The following is a 21,171-nucleotide window of genomic DNA, read 5'->3' as shown; positions in this document are numbered from 1 at the left end:
TTATAGTAGCCTGGGCTCGAATCCACGTAATGGAGGGATTTTGCCTCAAGTCATTCCTCCTGGGATCGTTGCTGGCCCTGCACTCGTAAGTCCCAGAGTCTTCCAAGGTAAGGCGGGTTACTCTCAGCACACTCACCCCATTGGCCCCGTAGGCAGTGTTAATGGTGACACGGCGCTTCCGAGCGCCATCCCACAGCTGTTTGAAAGCCTCTGCCCGGTTGACTTCCGCATACCACCACTGGATCTCTGGAGTGGGGTTCCCAACCACATCACAGTACAGTTCAAAGGCGTCCCCCGTGAGCTTAGTTTCTGACATGGGCGACTTGACAAACCCGGCTGCAGGGAGGGGCAGCAGAAACGCAGTGACAGAGCGGCAGAAAACAACAGAGCTCGCACACAACACAGCAGCGGGGCAGAAAACACAGTTAGAGACATGGCATCGGCAGTGACACGGATGGGGACACCCAGGGCATCGGCAGTGACACTGCTGGGGACACCCAGGGCATCGGCAGTGACACTGCTGGGGACACCCAGGGCAGCTTGGGGACACCCACAGCATCGGCAGTGACACGGCTGGGGGACATCCATAGCATTGGCAATTACATACCCAGGGCATCACCAGTGACACAGCTTGGGGACACCCAGGGCACTGGCAGTGACGCACCCATGGCATCGGCACTGACACGGCTGGGGGACACCCAGGGCAGCTTGGGGACACCCACGGCACCGGCAGTGACATGGCTTGGGAACATCCATGGCATTGGCAGTAACAGATCCACAGCATCGGCAGTGACACAGCTGCGGAACACCCAGGGCACCAGCAGTGACATGGCCTGGGGGACACCCATGGGACTGACAGTGACACACCCACAGCACTGGCACAGCTTGGGGACACCCACAACTTGGGGACAGCCACAGTGACTTGGGGACACCGGGGGCACTGGCAGTGACACACCCAGGGCACCGGCAGTGACACAGCTTTGGACACCCATGGCACCAGCAGTGACACACCCAGGGCATTGGCAGTGGCACAGCTTGGGGACACCCATGGCACCAGCAGCGACACACCCACAGCACTGGCAGTGACACGGCTTGGGGACACCCAGGGCACCAGTAGTGACACAGCCTGGGGACACCCAGGGTGGCTTGAGGACACCCAGGGCATGGGCAGTGACACGGCCTGGAGACCCATGACAGCAGTGACATGGCTTGGGGACACCCAGGGCACTGGCAGTGATAGGGCGTGGAGACCCATGACATCAGCAGTGACACAGCTTGGAGACACGCAGGGCAGCTTGGGGACACCCACGGCACCAGCAGTGACACAGCCTGGGGACACCCATGGCACTGGCAGTGACACAGCCTGGGGACACCCATGGCACTGGCAGTGGCCAGGGCTGCAGGGCAGGAATTCCCGATGTCCTCACTCGTCCCTCCCCTGGCAGTTCCCCCTGGCACCCTCCCAAGGCATTTCCAGCCTTTTCCAGCCCTGGCACCTCGGGCTGTGCCAGGGTTAAGTGTCCCTGCCCAGGGATCTGCTCCCTCAGGAGGTTTCTTTACCTGACCCATCCACAGGGCTAAAATCCCAAACCCATGCCAGCTGTGAGCTCTGCTCTGACCCCTCTCCCATCTATTTAGGACTTCCAGGGCAGGGAATTCCCCAAGATACAAGTGACCTATTTTCCTGATCAGCCCAGCTCTGGGAAAAAGGGAATTGCAGGGCAATGAACACTCACAGGCCAAAAGGTTCTGTTAGGAACCCACAAAGGGCCCTCAACAGTTCCCTTGGTGTGGAGAGGGCTGACATCTCTGCTCAGGCCACAATATGGGATATTCTGGATATCCTAAATCCTCCATACTTACCCGCCTCAGGGCCCCACTGGGAGCACACACACACACACACACACACATTAAATTCTCCTTCAATCCTATTGCCAAAGATATTTAGGAGAACAGCAGTGCCTCAACACCAGGCCCCTCCTAAAACTGCAGGATTAGGACACAGCTGGCCAGACAGATTATGCAGCAAAAGCCATCCTGGTGCTCTGCTGGGGCAGGGGACACCAGCAGCGTGGGGAGGGACAGTGTCACACCAGGAAAGCTCAGAGCCTGTCATCACTGGCCTCGGATTGTGCCATCCCTGGCCTGGCATTCATGGCTTGGTTTAGGATGAGAGGCAAATCAGTGAGGTTTGGAAATGGAAATGGGGACTTGGAGCACTCATTAAACAGCATTTAATGAGTGACCAGTGACCACAGCCACGGGCTCCCTAATGGCCACAGCCCTCAGTGACCAACAGCCCCCAATGACCAACAACCACAAACCCCAGTAATTAACAGCCACAATCCCCAATGACCAGCACTCCCTGACCCTAAATAACCAGTGCTCCCTAATCCTAAATGACCAGCTCTCCCTCACCCCAATAACCAGCATTCCCTGGGATGCCAAACAGCCTCCACACATAATTTAACAAACATTTAAATTACCAAGGGCAGTTCTGAGTTAATATTTTGCATTTCCAGCCACTCACAAACAGCAGCAGTGAGCGATGTGATGCCACCAGAGGGCCACTGCTCATGGTGACACCCAGCCAGAAGCTGCACAAGGAGCTGGGGTCTGTCAGCACCGAGCAGGAATGCTTAAAAAACTCCAAAAAGGGAAGAAAAAGGTGAATTATTCCCGAGGCTGCAGCACAGAGCAGTGGGAAGGGAAGGGAAGTGCTGCTGCCTTTGGGCCCTGCCAGTGGATTCCAGGGCTGTCCCAGCACGGAGCGGGTGACACTGGGCAGGTCCTGGTGACGCAGGAGCTGCCAGAGCCCGGCCTTGCCTTTCTTGGGCCTGTCCCAGAGCTCAGCTCCTGCTCCAGAGACAGCAGCACAACAAAACCCCAAACCAGACAGAGCCACGAGCACAGGAGAGCACCAAGGGACTGAGCTCGGTTTAACCCCAGAGATCTGGGACTGTGCTCTGCTTAACCCCAAAGATTTGGGACTACTCTGTTTAAACCTCAAGATTTGGGACTGCTTTGTTTAAATCCAAAGATTTGTGACTGTGCTTGGTTTAACCCCAGAGATCTGGGACTGTGCTTGGTTTAAACCTAAAGATTTCAGACTACTCTGTTTAACCCCAAAGATTTGGGACTCTGCTCCGCTTAAGTCCAAAGATTTCGGACTCTGCTTGATTTAACCCCAGAGATCTGGGACTAAACTCGATTTAACCCCAAAGATTTGGGACTGTGTTCTGTTTAACCCCAAAGATTTGGGACTGTGCTTAATTTAACCCCAAAGATTTGGGACTGTGCTCGATGTAACCCCAGAGATTTGGGACTGTGTTCTGTTTAACCCCAAAGATTTGGGACTGTGCTCGATGTAACCCCAGAGATTTGGGACTGAGCTCTGTTAAACCCCAAATACCTGGGACTGTTCCTGGTTGAAACCTAAAGATTTGGCACTCTGATCAGTTTAACTCCAAAGATTTGGGACTGTGCTCTGTTTAACCTTAAAGATTTGGGACTCTGCTCGAACCTCAAAGATTTGGGACTAACCTAAAACCCCTTCTGGAAGTGGTTTATTTATTCAGGGTTTGATCTCATGCCTCAATTGTGTGGATGGAGACGAGGAGAGATTAATGCCCTAAAACCAGGGAAACATTTCAGTCCCCACACAAAGTTCCAGGGGCTCCCCTAATTTCCAAGCTCTGCTTTAAAATTTGTGTTGAGGAAAGAAAATTAAACCCCCAACAGAGAAAAACCAGGATTTTCAGAGCTCAGGAATTCTTGTAAAACTTGCCAGGGTGAGAATACACAAGGCAGTCATCTCTGAACTGCAGAAATTGTTGTTTAATAATTAAAATATCCTTTTGGAACTCAAATTTCATCAAGGTGCAAAAGAATTAAGGAGAATGGCCCTGGAGGAGCAGAGCAGGGAGAATTTTCATCTCCCCAAGGTAAGTCTGGTGTAAAAAAGGGGTTTAAAAAACAAAAGTGCTTTGCCTTAAAAGCCAAGTTGAGGAAAGATGTTAAGCCAGGCTCAAAGACAGCAAAAAACAGGTTTAGGACACACAAAGAATGGACAAATTAGGATCAAAATGACGAAAAAAATAAAAGGATTTCCAAGAAAGTTTTCAATCACAACCAGCACAACTGTGACCAAGGAACCCCAAAAAGCAGGACAATGCTCCCACCCCATCCTGAGGCTGCTGCTCAAGGTGAATTAAATCAATTAAATCAATGAAATCCCACTTAAATCACAGCACAAACACAGTTCCAAACTCAGAACTGAGTCTACAAGGCTAAAATGCAAAAATAAACCTGATTTTCAGTCTGGAGCCACAATAAATAAAGTGTAACTGCTGTGGGACTGAATGATTTCAAGCCTGGCTGTCTTTACAGCAAAAACCCACCTGGAAAACCTCCCAGCACATCAAAAATTTGTATTTCACTGCTCTCAGGCCTTTAGGAGAGTTCTGGTGGCTTTATTTCCCTTAATTATGGAGCCTGATTTTTTTAAATTCTTCAAATAAATGAATAAAATTGCAAGTGGAAAAAGGCAAGAACTGCTCAGCTCTGCTGTGCCCTCACCTGAGCTGATTTCTGCTTTATTCCCACATGGACAACTTGATGGGAATATCCCAGAAAATCCAGGCAGGAGCTGCCCCATTCAACTGGGCTGTCTTAATGAGGTGCCCTGGCTAATTAACACCTTCTCCTTCTTTTAATTAAGTGCCAAAGAGTTCTGAGGGTGGGGAAATCTCACTTTGGCACAGTGTTGCTGGATAAAAACCACCCTGATGAATGATTTGTTCCTTGCCAGGGCTCACATCCACTGAAAATCTTGGAAATGAGTTAAACACACAAAAAGTGACAGCTGGAAGAGGTGAAACACTCTGATGTTCAGGGACAGGCACAGGGATCAGTTCCATAAATCAGGAATTTAGGATGGAAAGGATTCCTCAACAGGGACAGGACACAGGGATCAGTTCCTGGGATAAATTAGGGATTTAGGCTGGAGAGGATTCCTGCACAGGGATCATTTCTACAAATGAGGAATTTAGGCTGAAAAGGACACAGGGATCAGTTTTATAAATCATGAATTTAGGATGGAGAGGATTCCTGAACAGGCACAGGACACAGGGATCAGTTCAACACATCATGAATATAGGATGGAAAGGATTCCTGCACAGGGATCAATTCCTGAGGATAAATTAGGGATTTAGGCTGGAAAGGAATACTGAGTGGGAAAAGGACACAGGGATCAGTTCCATAAATCAGGAATTTAGGATGGAAAGGATTCCTGCAAAGGGATCAGTTCCTGGGGATAAATCAGGAATTTAGGCTGGAAAGGATTCCTGAACAGGAATCAGCTCCATAAATCAGGAATTCAGGCTGGAAAAGGACACAGGGATCAGTTCCATAAATCAGAGATTTAGGCTGGAAAGGGTTCCTGAATGGAGACAGGACCCAGGCCTGGGGACAAATTCCAGGAAGGCACTGCAGCACCCTGCCTGTCCACACCCATTTTCCTTAAGATCGATGCTCTCCCATTCTGTTCTCACCAGGAAGCACAAAATGATACATTTGGCATTAATCCCATTAATTTCTGCCAGCTCCAGAGCAGCTTTAAGCCAGGTTTGAGGTGCCCAGGTGAGCCCAGAGCTATCCCTGGACTGAATTCCTGAGTTTAATTCCTGCCTTCTCATCCTGCAGCTTCCCAGAGCTGGGAGAGAGGAGAACCCAGCCCAGAGAGCAGCATCAAAATGCAGGAGCTGTGCCAGGGCACGGGGCTCCTTCCACAGGCAGGAAACCTGAGGATTCATCCCACAGGACTGGAATTAAACATTCCCTGCATCCAGCCCAGCATTCCCCATTCCCCTGCACAGGAGATTTGTGGGCAAATTCCAAAAAACTCATCCTGAGGGGAATGGTTTGGGTGTGGCCAGCCTGGGAATGTGCCTGAGGGGGAGTTCCTGACACAGATGGGCACAGGGGATAAATCGGGAATTTAGGCTGGAAAGGATTCCTTAACAGGGATCAGTTCTATAAATCAGGAATTTAGGCTGGAAAATATTCCTGAACAGGGACAGGACACAGGAATCTGTTCAATATATCAGGAATTTAGGCTGGAGAGGATTCCTCAATAGGGATCAGTTCCATAAATCAGGAATTTAGGATGGAGAGGATTCCTGAACAGAGATCAGTTCCATAAATCAGGAATTTAGGATGTAAAGGATTCCTGAACAGAGATCAGTTCCATAAATCAGGAATTTAGGATGGAGAGGATTCCTGAGCAGGGATGAGTTCTATAAATCAGGAATTTAGGCTGGAAGGGATTCCTCAACAGGGAAAAAACACAGGGATCAATTCCTGGGGATAAATCAGGAATTTAGGCTGGAAAGGATTCCTGAATAGGGATAAGTTCCATAAATCAGAATTTAGGATGGAGAGGATTCCTGAACAGGGACCAGTTCTACAAAGCAGGAATTTAAGATGGAAAGGATTCCTGCACAGGGAAAGGACACAGGCATCAGTTCCTGAAGATAAATCAGGAATTTAGGCTGGAAAGGATTCCTGAACCTGGAAAGGACAAAGGGATCAGTTCTATAAATCAGAAATTTAGGCTGGAGAGGATTCCTCAACAGGGATCAGTTTTATATATCAGGAATTTGGGATGGAAAGGATTCCTGAACAGGGATCAGTTCTATATATCAGGAATTTGGGATGGAAAGGATTCCTCAACAGGGATCAGTTCTATAAATCAGGAATTTGGGATGGAAAGGATTCCTGAACAGGGATCAGTTTCTGAGGATAAATCAGGAATTCAGACTGGAAATTATTGTGGAAGTTCCTCTGGCCCCACCAACCCCTCAGATCAGCCTCAGACCCCCCCCCACCCTCCCCCCACCAGACACTTTTATCCAAGTTTCCCTGTAATAAAACCAGGGATGCTTCCCTTCACACTTTGCAAACACAACTGGTATTTCATGGCCACTTTTAGGGTGCAAAACCTGATCTGAGCAGCCCCAATTCCCTGAGGAAACACATCCAAGCACAGCCCTGGGAGGAAAAGCCCCACTTCCCCCAGCTCCAGGGAATTCCCTTCCCCCAAATCCCCTCCTGGCTGGGCTCTGGACACAATTCCAGGGATTCTAGGTGACAATCCACCTGAAGGGGACAAGTGAGAATTGAGACAAGGCTGGGCTATCCCATGGGAAGAACAACCAGGACAGGGTTTATAAACTGTGGCTCCACAACCACATTTCTGAAGAGCAGAAATGGAGATTTTCCCCAGTTTTTGGACAGGAAAAACAAAGCTCTGGCAGTTCCCTGGATCCATAAACATCCTATGGGAAGAATCACCCAGACAGGGACTCCATAAATATCCCATGGGAATAACAATCAGGACAGGGTTTATAACCTGTGGCTCCACGACCAGTGTCACCTTCTGGAGAGCAGAAATGGAAATTTTTCCCCAGATTTAGGAAGAACAAAGCTCTGGCAGTTCCCTGGTCCCTCAGGACAAGGTTTATAACCTGTGTTATTTTCTGAAGAGTAGAAATGGAGATTTTCCCCAGATTTTAACCATTAAGAACAAAGCTCTGGCAGTTCCCTGGTTCCATAAACATCCCATGGGAAGGATCACCAGGACAGAGGTTCCATAAATATCCCATGGGAATAACAACCAGGACAGGGTTTATAACCTGTGGCTCCATAGCTGGCTGCAGGGAAAAGGACACAGTGATCAGTTCCTGGGGATAAATGAGGAAAGAAGAAATTGAGGATTTTCCCCAATTTTTAGCCAGGAAGAACAAAGCTCTGACAGTTCCATAAATATCCCACAGGGAAGAATCACCAGGACAGGGTTTATAAACTGTCCATAACCACAGTCACTTTCTGGAGAGCAGGAATGGTGATTTTTCCCAATTTTTGGCCAGGAAGAGCAGCCCTGGCAGTTCCCTGGTTCCATAAATATCCCACAGGGAAGAATCACCAGGACAGGGTTTATAAACTGTGCCTCCATAACCAGTGTCACCTTCTGGAGAGCAGGAGTGGAGATTTTTCCCAATTTTTGGCCAGGAAGAACAGAGCCCTGGCAGTTCCCTGGTTCCATAAATATCCCACAGGGAAGAATCACCAGGACAGGGTTTATAAACTGTGCCTCCATAACCAGTGTCACCTTCTGGAGAGCAGGAGTGGAGATTTTTCCCAATTTTTGGCCAGGAAGAACAGAGCCCTGGCAGTTCCCTGGTTCCACAAGGCAGCCCAGCCCATGAGGGAGCTCAGACAGACCCCTGGCACAGCTGGGATGTCACTTGTGTCCCCCCAGGGAGCTCTGAGTCCCTGCACAGCTCCTGCTCCACCAGTGCAAGCCCCAGCTCCAACTTCCAGCTCCTTCCCTCCCCAGCCCTGCTGCTGAAACCCATCGGCTCCCAAGGCTTCAGTGTGAACTACAGAATCCCAGGGCTCTGCACCTTGGCAATTGAAAGGGATGCAGTTTATGGAAGTGTTTCTGTCTTTTTCGGCCATGCTGAGTGCAAAACCATTTTTATCTCACTGGAGACTTGATATCAAATATTCACTTTAACAGGAAGCATGGAAAAAATCTGATTTACCTAAAACTCATAGATGGATAAAGATGGTGCAAGGCCAGCTCTGACCAACATATGAACCCAGATCCACAGCAAGTCCAGTGCCTCAAAAAGCATTTTTCCCCCATATTTCAATGGAAATATTAAGGAATATCAGTGCAGGAGTGCTCACAGGAGGCACCAATTTTATTCGTGTCACCAATTCCCTCATGTGCCAGAAAAAAGCCAAGAACTCCCTCAGACAATCCTACAATTTACAAAACCCCTCTGAAACCATGGCTGGCAAAGCATCCCAGGGAAATGGCAGTTCCAGCATCCCTTGGAAAATGCAGCTTGGAAGCTGGGCTGAATCCCTCCCAAGGAGATTTCCTTCCATGGGGAACCTGTCCCTCCTCTCCCAGAGGTTTTCCCAAGGGTTAAACCCCCTCATGCTCAGCAAGGCAGGAATTGTTCTCTGCTTTTCCCGAGGTTTCCCAAGGGTTAAACCCCCTCATGCTCAGCAAGGCAGGAATTGTTCCCTGCTCTCCCCATCCCTGAAGAATCCCCCAGCCAGCAGCTCTGCTCTCATCCCTTTGGAAGGAATACAGGAATTTCAGTGCTGCAGCTGAGGAATGGACAAGAATCCCTCCAAAGCAGGGGAAGGCTCCTGGGAAGTTCCCCAAAAAAATCCATGTTAACAACTAAAACCTTTCCCTGGAAAGCAGTGGGAAGGGATTCAGCTGCAGCACAGGAAGCACAGCCTGAGCAGGCAGCAATTTCAATTTGTCTGCAGCAGCTGAAGAGCTCAAAACATTTTAAAACAGCATTAAATTTCTGTCTGAAAGCCACTGAAAACACCTCAAAGGTTGGTAATGAAAATGATTTTGTGTCAGATTAGCACTGTAAAATCCTCAGCCTGGCTCTCTAATGGCGTGGTGCAAGGGTTTTAAATAACCAAAGGTTTTCAGAGCTCCCCCCTTCTCCCCTGACCTTTCCTGATCCAACAAATGTGTTTGACAGGAGACTGATCCCATTTCTCTCCAGCAAAGCTGCTTTCCCCCCCTTTTATTCACTCTGTAGGAGCAGGAGCTGCTCCACATCCTCATGAGGGAGGGAAAGGACATTTCCATGCAGCGACCTTTCACAAGAAATGCCCTTTGCTGAATTGGGGATTATGTAACAGAGGCTGAGGAGAAGCTGCTCAGCCACAAAAATAATTCCTCAGTGAGCAGAGGGAATGGCAGCAGCACAGGGGATAACACTGCCAGCACGTTCTGCAGCCTGAACCAGAGCTCAGCTGCCTCAAGTGTGAAATCCTGGCCCTGCTGCTGGACATGGGGCTGGAGGTGCTTTCATCATCCCTTGTCCAGAGTGGGAAGGAATTGCTGCCCTGCTCAGAGCACCAAGGAGAATGCTGGAATTCCAGGAGAATTCCACTGGAATTCCAGGCACAGGGATGAGGAAAGCAGGAGGAGATGGATTAAAAAGCAGCAGAGATGGCACATTTGTGCAGCAGATTTCCTCTGCTGTGCACATTGAGCTCTGCTTAAAAATTGTATTTTTAGGGGTATTTTTCCCCGAGCAATTTTTGAGAGCTTCAGCTGCTGCAGACAAATTGAAATTGCTGCCTGCTCAGGCTGTGCTTCCTGTGCTGCAGCTGAATCCCTTCCCACTGCTTTCCAGGGAAAGGTTTTTAGTTGTTAACATGGATTTTTTGGGCACTTCCCAGGAGCCATCCCCTGCTTTGGAGGGATTCTTGTCCATTCCTCAGCTGCAGCACTGAAATTCCTGTATTCCTTCCAAAGGGATGAGAGCAGAGCTGCTGGCTGGGGGATTCTTCAGGGATGGGGAGAGCAGGGAACAATTCCTGCCTTGCTGAGCATGAGGGGGTTTAACCCTTGGGAAACCTTGGGAAAAGCAGAGAACAATTCCTGCCTTTGCTGAGCATGAGGAGGGGTTTAACCTCTGGAAAAACCTCTGGGAATGGAAAGGGGAGAGCAGAGAACAATTCCTGCCTTTGCTGAGTCCCATGTGGGGTTTAACCCTTGGGAAAACCTCTGGGAGAGGAGGGACAGGTTCCCCATGGAAGGAAATCTCCTTGGGAGGGATTCAGCCCAGCTTCCAAGCTGCATTTTCCAAGGGATGCTGGAACTGCCATTTCCCTGGGATGCTTTGCCAGCCATGGTTTCAGAGGGGTTTTTGTAAATTGCAGGATTGGCTTTTTTTCTGTAGGAAACACAATTTCCCATTTTCCCCACAATCCTGGTGGCTGGGATGAGGATGGGATCCAGCCCCTCCCTGGCCCTGAGGTTTGATCTCCACAGCCCTCCTGACACTGCTGAGATTATGGGGCCAGAAATAACCTGGGCAGGGCAGCTCCTCCTGCACCCCATTCCTGAGCTGGAATTCCACTCCAGCAGCATTAGTGCATCCTAATCCCCAGCAGGAATCACCTCCCTGCCCTGGGCACTCACTCCTCACATAATTCAAAATAAAAACGCCCAAATGCCAATTTGTGGTTATTTTGTTGAGCTTGAGGGGGAGCCCCATAGCTCTTCCCAGAGCTTTCCCAACAAAAGCAAAATCCAATTAAAAGCCAAGCAGATTTGGGCTCTTCAAAGAGCCAGCAGGGAAAAAAAAAACTCAGAGAAGCTTCCTTTGCTCAGTGGAAATTTTAAAAATTAACATCACCACCATGGTACCAACAATAATTGTGTTTAATCACACTGCAGGGATTTTGTGGTGGCGAGAGGAACAGAAATGGTGACCTAAACAAAATCACATTTCAGCCACGTCCCCTAAACTGAGTAAAAAGGTTCTGCTTGTGTTTTATATCCAAGGTTCTGCTTTATACCCCAGAATTCTGCTTTATATCCCAGAATTGTTTTGTATCTCAGAATTCTGCCTCTACCCAAGAATTCTGCTTTGTACCCCAGAATTCTGCTCTGTACCCAAAAATTCTGCTTTATACCCAAGAATTCTGCTTTATATCCCAAGAATTCTGCTCTGTACCCCAGAATTCTGCTTTATATCCAAGAATTCTGCTCTGCGCCCAAAAATTCTGCTTTATACCCCAGAATTCTGCTTTATATCCAAGAATTTTGCTTTATACCCCCAGAATTCTGCTCTACACCCAAGAATTCTGCTCTGTACCCCAGAATTCTGCTTTATACCCAAGAATTCTGCTCTATACCCCCAGAATTCTGCTCTCTACCCCAGAATCCTGCTTTATTCCCAATGCTAAAATCTGCCCCTCACAGGGTCCCTTGCACTCTCCACCCACATTCAGCAGTGCAGCAATTTTACAATTTTACAGCAGCTTTAAAAGATTTTTTTTTTCCTCAAAATACCTGAATAAAGCCCAGCAGAAGCACTGGAGGATTTATCCCACAGATAAACTGATCCAAGTGTGACAGGAATGGCACAGCCCCCAGGAATTTGCTGCCGAGGTGCTTTTCCCACTTTTCCATTTCCATCCAAGCAAATCCAGGTTGCCACAAAATACCCAAAAATCCTGATTTAGCAGCTCTCCAGCTCTGAAATATTTCACTTGGCAAAAGGACCACAACAGGGTCATGTTTGGGAAATTTTTGGGAATTCTGAACCCATTTTGTAAGGCCCCAAAGCAGGAGAGCACCAGGGCAGTGCCCTGCTGTGGTTTTGGCTCCCTTCTCCCACTAATTCCCTTCCTGCAAACCAAACCTCACATTTTATTCCTTTTTTAGGGTTTTTTTTTCCTTTTTTTTAGCTTTTTTATTTTTTTTTCCTTTCCTCCATATGGCTCAAGATTGGGGTCACCAAATCACCACTAAAAATAGGAGCTTTGGGAGCCTGAGACCCCAAAGAGGCAGCTCAGAGCCTGGGGTGAGAACAGCTTTAATTTGTTGCATTTTTATCTGACAGGGTTTTCAGCACTTTGCTGCAGGTTTTGAACTGCTCAGCAAAGTGCTGAAAACCTTGTCAGATAAAAAAATGCAACAAATTAAAGCTGAAGGAAACCATCAATACAATATTCCAGCCCCTTATCAGCTTCAGCACCCTTAAAACTGGGAGGAAATGGGAATTTTCCTGGTTCTATTTTGGTTTTGGAAGCAAAAAGCCAATTCCCAAAGTGGGAAAAAAAATCTCATAAAAAATATTTTAATAAAAAGAAATTAAAATATTGAATTACAGGGAGCAGAAAAGCTCTCCCATTACCCAGGGGTCACACCTTCACTCCCAGTCCTGCATAAAGAATTGGCAGGAATGGGATAAAACTGAAATATTCCTAAAAAGACAAAATTAGAGGTGACTGTGATCCTACAGCATTATAGGATGGCTGCCATAGAAAATTAAGTTTCTAGGGAACAAATAATTAAGTTTCTAGGGAATAAATAATTAAGCTTTAGGGAATAAATGCACCAAATATCCCATTTCTTACAGCAAAATGAAGCCCAAAGAGTGGCACACTGACTGGTTTTCACTCAGACTCCCCAAGCACACCCCCAAAGCCCCAATTCCACCTGTATTTGGGGTTTCTGTACCCAGCTCTGAAGTGTGCCTGGGGCACACTGGGGTTTTACCTTTATAAAGGGATTTTTTTACCTTAATTGGACCTTAAATAAACCCACCTGTTTCTGATCACACAGCAGAGAAGAACAGACATGGATTTTTTTGTTTCCCAGCAGGAAAATGCAGCAGAGCAGGCAGGGCCCAGCTTCCCAAATCCCATAAAACCAAGGAAAAGCCATCAGGGGATCCCAAAGTGCAGGTTCTGGGTCACAACCCTGAGAGGTTTGGGAGCTCTGGGATTTGGGAAACACTTCCCAAAGATTTGTTCCCAATGCCCTGCAGTGCTCAGCTCCCTGTTTCTGTGATAGGAGGGAGCTCAGAGCTCCTCTGGCCAAATCAAATCCAAATGAGCTCTCCAATAATGAACTTCCAGTTTATTCCTTGGAATCCAGAAGTGATTCCAGACCCTGAAGTGGAAACCCAGCTGGGTGGTCAGTGCAAACTGCCCATCTTCAGGCAAAACTGAAAAACATTCTCATTGTGCTCAATCCCGCAGGCTGGGGTGATAAATATTCACAGTTATTTCTTTTCTCCACGCCTTTATTCCTTGGATGCCCCAAAAGGGGAGCCAGGCTGGGAGAGCTGGGGGTGCTCACCTGGACCAGAGAAGGCTCCAGGGACACCTCAGGGTCTGAAGGGGCTCCAGGAGAGGGACTGGGGACAAGGGATGCAGGGACAGCACACAGGGAATGGCTAAAAAGTGAAACAGGGTTAAATACTGAGGGGAATTCTCCCCTGTGAGGGTGGTGAGGCTGTGGGATGGAACTCCTGATCCTGGGATCCCCTGATGGCTCTGCCTTGGTTTTATGGGAGTTGGGGAGCTGGGCCCTGCCTGCTGTGCTGCATTTTCATGCTGGGAAGCAAAGAAATGCAAGGCTGTTCTTTTCTGAGGTGTGATCAGAAACAGGTGGGGTTTACTGAAGGAAGTGTCCCAGGCCTGGAGCAGCCTGGGCTGGTGGAAGGTGTCCCTGCCCATGGATGAATTTTCCCAACACAAACCACCCTGGGAAATGTGAATCAGCTGCTTGCAAGCATGGAATCCCTGGGCAGGCTGCTCTGGGTGAGCTCTGTGCACCAGGAACCCTGAGGGGATCACTGCAGGGTCACACACGGGGCTTTGCTGCTGCCTGGAGACAGAGCCACGCCTCAGGTTTGGGTTTTATATTTTCACATTCTGTGCTGCTTTAGTGTGGGGGTCTGGGTTCATGTTAGGGGATGGTGAGCTCTGTGCACAGAGCAGGGAGACAAAACAATTCCTGCTCTAGCTGGGGATCGAGGATCCAAATCTCAGACTCAAGAGCAGAAGCAAAATCCCTGATCCCATGGAGATCCCATGGAGAGCTGCAATCCCTGATCCCATGGGGAGCTGCAGTCCCTGACCCTGCCCTGATCCCATGGGGAGCTGCAATCCCTGATCCTGGGGATCCCATGGGGAGCTGCACTCCCTGATCCCATCCTGATCCCATGGGGAGCTGCAATCCCTGACCCTGCCCTGATCCCATGGGGAGCTGCAATCCCTGATCCCATGGGGAGCTGCAATCCCTGACCCTGCCCTGCACCAGGACCCCACAGAGCTGCAATCTTTGACTGAAGACAGAAAACAATCAGGATGGGAGTTCATAACCTGGAGCTGTAATTGACATTTAACTCCAACATGCAAATGGACCAGAACTCATGAAAGTGAGAGACCCCATGACCAGCTGTCCATTTTTGTGACCATTTTGATTCATTTTGGGTGCAGCCCTGGCTGGGCTCTTGGCTGCCCAAGGTGGATCCATTGAGGCCTCCTAATAAATCCCTGCTTTATTCTTGAGCTCAGTCTAGTCCCTGTTCTAGCTCAGCCTTCTCAAGGCATCATTTTTGGTCAGACCAGACCAAAACCAAACCTTTATTTTAGGCATTTTCTAATCCTTTGACCATCCCATCACCTGCCCAGCTTTCACCAGGCCAACAGACAGAGCAGCTGCCCCGTGACTCAGAGCTGCTTTTAAACCATTCCATTCCCTCCAAGCAGCTCCAAACGACAGCAATTCAAACCCCATTTGCAGCCTGAACCCGAGGCAGGCTCTGCTCAAGCACCACAAAGCTTTTCCCAACAAACCACGGGGGGAAAATTTAAAAAAAAAAAAAAAAAAAAAAAAAAAAAAAAAAAAAAAAAAACTAAAATCACCCCCGGAGTGCTGAGCCAAGCTGGTGCACGCTCAGGTTTAAAAATGCTCCGAGCATCTGCTTTGTGCAAACTCCTGCTGTCCGCCCTCACGGCATCACTGCAGGCTGCTGGGAGCTCTCCGCACTGCCAGGAGCCCTCCCGGGCACTTCCAGCATTCCCAAACCCTCTCTGCCATCTTCCCAAGTTCCTGCAATTCCGTGTGCTCCCAGCTGCTCTTCCAGCTGAGGTTTTGGGTTTGAGTGCATTTTTTCCCTTTCCTCTTGTTTTCCTATTCTAACACAAATGCTGTAACTGCTTTTTTTTAATATAAATAAATCTTATTTTACATTTGCAAACCAGCAGAAGAGCCACAAGATTCCTGTGAGTACCCCCAAAATGTAATGAGCTACACCAGTCATTACTGTGAATTATAAATCACAGAATGCAAAACTATAGGAATTAAAGCAAAAAACCCCTTTTTTTTCTTGTTTCTTCCAACCAGATCAGGACATTTTGATCTATTTTTCCTCTAGAAAAATGTCTCACAGTGCAAATATCCAACACCAAAAGCAGCACCAGGCATCAAATAAATGTTTAACCTGGAGTGAGAATAAATTGCCATGAAAATAAAATTATTATTATTATAATTATTATCATTATTATAATTATCATTATTATCATCATTATTTGAATTATTATCATTATTTGAATTATTATCATTATTTGAATTATTGGATATTGGATTTGATAGAGCTTTAACAGCCAAGCTCTGTCCTCCAGCTCTAGAGAAGTCAGGATTTGTAATTTGGAATTAACTGGGAAAAAAATCACTGTATTTATTTATTCCCAAATATTTCTGTTTTGAGGAGTCTGAACACACAAAGTCCATCCTTTAAACATCCAAAGGATCAGACTGTGCAATTCCACACCAGCCATCCCAATTCCAACTCCCAGAAACAAGAATTCTGCTGGAAAACTCTGAAAAAATGGCAAAAAGGGCTTGGGGTAAGGCAGAGCCAAGCTGTGAAGGCTCCCTGTGCTTTAATCAAAACCAAACTTTAGAGGAACTGGAATTGTCCTGATTAGAGAAAAATACCCCAAAAAATAAAATCTCACTGCTGGAGCCATGTGCAGCACGTGTGTGAATTTCAGGAGCTACAATAACGACCAAAATGAAAATAAAATAATGAAATAAAATAAAATCATGAGATAAAATTCACGATGGGCTCGAGGGTGGCAAAGCCAACTTGGGCTGCGCTGGGGACATAAAGCAGCAGAAACAGGGGAGATCCTGCCTGGAGGAGGAGGAGGAGGAGCACTGGTGGGGAGGAGAAGAAGAGAACTTTGAACGTTCTCCTCAGTGCTCAGCCCACACTCAGGCTCCAAAAATGCTCACATTTATTTATCTGGGCACCAGGAACAGGCACAGCAGAGCTCAGGTGGTGAGCAATGAATGAGGCTCAGTGGGCACAAACAGGGATAAAAGCAAAGTTTTTCCCTGGCTCCTTCAAGAAGAAATTCATTTTCAGCATGCAGGATTAGCTCAGCTAATTTTCCTGATTTTATGGTCACTTTTATGCCAACAGAAAATCCATATTCTGGTTTTGGCCAGCTGCTTCCTTCTCCATGCATGCAGAGGATGAGCTAAACAAGCTCCACCTGAATTTATTTGGTTTTATTTTCCCTCATGCCCAAGCAATTTTAGGGTGATGAATTCTCTGCCCTTTAGGGCACAACTTGCCAGTTTGCTCTCACTCCAACTCCTGTGTTCGTTTGCTAAAAAAACCCCTGCAGATTGCCCAGATTGGGGCAGCCCAAGCAGCAATTTTAGAGAATAAAATAACATTTAAATGCCAGCCACGCTGGGGTGGAATTATCACTGCACTGAAGCCTTTGGTTTTCCAGCTGCTTGTTTGGAAATAAAGATACTTTGAAGATAAAACAATGGTGGAAAAATCACATTTTCCTTCCCTCCATGCTTGGAAGCATTAAAGTGATTTTCCAACTTAGAAAGTGCAGGTTAAACACAGATTTTCCTGATTGGCTTTTTCCAGCTCTTCCTCCTCATCTTCCCCATCTCTCCCCCAGTTCCATCAGAATCTGCTCTGGATGTAAGCCATGAGCAGAAACTGATCATTTTCCCAGCAAAATATTCAGGAAAAGTTCAATTCCTGCCACATTTCCCTGAGATTTTAAGGTGTTGATGCAAAAGCTTTCAAAATAAAGCCACCCGAAAAACAAAACCCTCAAAATAAAAACCTCTCAAAATAAAACCTTTTAAAATAAAACCTTCATCCCAGTTTTAGCAAGATTAAATCCACAGGTCAGCCTGACTCCAAATATTCTGGGTTGCATTAAAATCTGGGAAAACTACTGGGAGAAAAACTTTTTTTTTTTTCCCACCAACACTCAGCATTCCAGTGGGGATTTTCTGCTCCAGGTGAGTTCCAACAGGTCCGTGGCCATTCCTTCAGCACCCTGACTCGGACTATTCACCTTTCACCACTCTGATGGCTCCACACCAATAAAAGATAACAAATCGCTGCCCTTTGGGATCCTCCCTGCCCCTTCCCAGCACACACCCACAGGTGAGAAGCTGTTTCTGAAGGAAAATGCACAATTGAGGAAAGGCTGGACCTGTTCTCCACCCGCAGAGGAATTGTTCTGTTTCAGGAACTCCCCACGGGCCATTATTTGCTGAAGAAAGCCCAGTTCCTCTGCAGCAGGGCCTTTTCACATTAAAAATGGAGCAGCAATAAATCTTAAGTCACAAAGATCTCAACCTTTCCCCCTTCCCAAGCAGATTTCCACTCACCTGTGTGAGCTCCCACAGCATTACAGACACTCCCAGTGTCACTCAGCACTTCATTAAAATAACAATTAATCAGCTTCCAGGACACACTGCAATCTCGCTCACACCAAGATCGCTTTGGTGAGGACAAATCCCCTTTCCAGCTCTCCCCAAAATTCTGTTTATCACTGACCTGCAGAGTCCCCAGTGCTGCCAAATGTTTGCAGTGTCCCGCAGCCACGCGGGATTGTCACCGCAGCTGCTGGCACCTGACACCTGCCCTGCACGAACACACGGCCCATTTCCATTTAACTCCTTCCCTCCCACGGCTGGAATTTCTCTGGGAACTCAGCAGTGCCACGGGGAGCACAGAACCACATTTAACCCGCAGCTCAGCCCCATCCCCGGATCCCTAAATCCCAGCCAGCTCCAGCAGGGTGTTCCCAGGCTGCCTCACTCTGCAGAGAGCCTCCGGTTTTCATTCACAGCGCCAATGCCAAACTCTGCTTAACGCACACAGAGCTCACTGCTGGCTTCACGCTGCAAAATCTGCACGTGCTCGGGGAATAACTCTCACCTGGCATCTTTAGGACGGCATTTTTCCCATCTGGATAGCACTGTCAAACACCCTGAGAGCCCTAACGGGGGCCTGGTGGAATGGGGTGGGCTCTAAGGTCCCTTCCAACCCAAAGCAGAATGTAAGATTCCACACTCCTGCGATCGCAGGATTCCCCTGGAGCAAAGAGCCAAGGCGAAATTCCCCTCAACAACTGGAAAAAACTCTAGGACTGAACATTATCTGCAGAGCAGAAAGGAAGGAGCGAGAAAGCAGGCTGAAATGATGAAACCAGGGTGGGATCGGTGTATGAGAGAGGCAGCCCTTGCTCATGGGCGGGATCCTCCCGCAGGCCGAGCTCCCTGCCTGCCCTTGCCGGCTCTCCGGGCCCGGCCAGCGCTGCCCGCGATGCTGCACCGGGAGCACAGAGCGCTGCCCGGCCTGGCAGCAGCACACGGGCATTTTCCTCGGCGCTGCGGGATTTCCTTGGAGCAGGAGGCTCGGCTGGAGCAGCCTCTTGGCCCCGCTCCGCTGTGCCACTAATTGTCATGCACTTGGCTGCGAACTCGCCGGGGAGGAGGCAGCCGCGCTGGATTTAGCTCACGCTAGCCTACAAGGAGCGGAGAAGGCTTGGGGTGTGGTGGGTTGGTTGTTGCTTCTTTTTTTTTTTTTTTTTTTTTTTTTCCCTTAATTCCTTCTTTTACTCTCCTATCAGAAGGACCTCTCCAGTTGCTAAGGAACTACGGGCTTTATTGCATTATAAATGATTTAAGGCGGCCCGGCAGATGCAGGTTCAGTAGGCGGGAGGAGATGAGGAGATGTTCCATTTTACCGGCGGCACCAGGCGCCTCGGGAGGAGCCGGGGGGGCCGAGCCTGTCCCCCCCCTTTTCTCCTCCTTCCCCCTTCCCCTGAGGGGCCCCAATTTCCCAGGGATTTCCCCCAAAGCCGGGGTCGCCCCCCACCCGCGGGGTTGCCCACAGCGCACCCGCCGCCATAGCAACGCGCCCCCCCCCCGCTCCCCCCGCCGCCGCCGCCCTCCCTCACCGTTCTGCGCCGCGGCGGGTCCCGGCAGCAGCGCGGCCGTCGCCAGCAGGAGCGAGAAGGCGGCGGGGAGCGGCCCGGAGCGCGGCATCTTCCTGAGGCAGGGGCAGGAGGAAGAGGAGGAGGAGGAAGGCGAGGAGGCTGAGGCGGCGGCGGGAGCGGCGGCGGCTCCGTCCGTCCTTCTCCGCCGACCTCCTACCGCAGCGCAGCGCCCGCTCTCGCGAGATCCGCCGGGGGCGGGGGGCGACGCCGCCGGGGAGGGGAGGGAACAGCACGGGCGAGGCGGGGGGGCGGTGTCAGCGCCCGCCTCGCCCGCCCCTCGCCGCCATGTTGGCTCCGTTCGGCCCGGTCTGTTCAGCGCTGCCGCTTCCCCTGTCCCAGGGCTTCTCCTCCTTGCCGAGCTCCCGAGCTGGCAGCGGGACGGGGACGCCCAGGCGGCGGGGAGCTGCCCGTTGCTCTTTCTGCCGTGCCCTCAAGGGCGCCATGGCGGAGGCTGCCTGAGGCAGCCGTTCCTCGGGTGCAATGGCGGAGCCCGCCTGAGGGAACCGTCCCTTCAGAGGCCCGATGGCGGAACTCGCCTGAGGGAACCGTCCCTTCAGATTTACCATGGTGGAGCTCACCTGAGGCAGCTTCCCGTGAGGAGCGTTGAGAGTGGAATGGCGTAGCCCCTTCTCAGGGATCTGTCCCCTCAGAGACACCATGGTAGAGCCCACCACAGGGATCTGTCCCCTCGAGAACTGAGGGTGCCAATGGTGCAGCCCCTTTTCAGGGGTCCATCACGGACACCATGGCAGAGCTCATGGAATGTGTCCCCTCAGGGGCACTGAGGCTTCTGTGGTGGAGCCCTTCCTCAGCGATATGTCCCCTTAGGGACACCATGGTGGAGCTCTGAGGGATCTATTCCCATAGGGGCACTGAGGACACGGTGGCATGGCAGGGTGCCGCCTGAGGGACCCATCCCTGCGGGCGCCATGTTGAAGCCTGGCTGAGGCATCCTCCCCTCAGGGGCACTGAGGGCAAGATGGCAGAGCCCTCCTGAGGGATCTGTCCCCTCAGAGACACCATGGCAGAACCTGCCCACCTCATGGAATCTGTCCCCTCAGGGGCACTGAGGGCTGCCATGCTGGAGCCCTTCCTCAGCAATTCGTCTCTTCAGGGACACCATGGTGGAGCACACCTGAGGCAGCCTCCCCTCAGTGGCACAGATGGCAGAGCCTGCCTGAGAGATCCATCCCCCACAGGGCCACCATGGTGGAGCACACCTGAGGCAGCCTCCCCTCAGGGCTGCCATGGTAGAGCCGGCCTGAGGGATCCATCCCCTCAGGGCCGCCATGGCAGAGCCCCTCTGGCTGGGATGTGAGAAGCACCACACTCCTCCTCACTTCTGTTCTTCATTGCCTTAAAACACTGTTCAGTACAAGGCAAGAGTTGGTATTTGGCTCTGTTCCTACTCACTTCAGGAGTTTCTGTGCTGTCCTGCAGGGGCCACAGTGTGTCAGAGGAACTCAATTCCACCCCAAA

The 21,171-nt window shown here is 49.6% G+C and overlaps 1 protein-coding gene across 2 annotated transcripts in view; it reads right to left on the bottom strand.

Moving 5' to 3' along the window:
• Positions 1–19,865, bottom strand: part of NPTN (neuroplastin) — a 45,480-nt gene extending 25,615 nt beyond the window's left edge. For both annotated transcript variants that reach the window (XM_059481902.1, XM_059481903.1), the window contains exon 1: positions 19,654–19,865. In XM_059481902.1, the coding sequence (XP_059337885.1) occupies positions 19,654–19,741 (88 nt within the window). In that variant the 5' untranslated portion in view covers positions 19,742–19,865. The remainder of the gene's footprint in view (positions 1–19,653) is intronic.
• Positions 19,866–21,171: the final 1,306 nt, after the last annotated feature.

Source organism: Ammospiza nelsoni, chromosome 14 (assembly GCF_027579445.1).
Source record: "Ammospiza nelsoni isolate bAmmNel1 chromosome 14, bAmmNel1.pri, whole genome shotgun sequence".
NCBI classification, from domain to species: domain Eukaryota; kingdom Metazoa; phylum Chordata; class Aves; order Passeriformes; family Passerellidae; genus Ammospiza; species Ammospiza nelsoni.
Note: the sequence above shows the minus strand (reverse complement) of the source record. Positions and strands in the feature narration are given on the sequence as shown.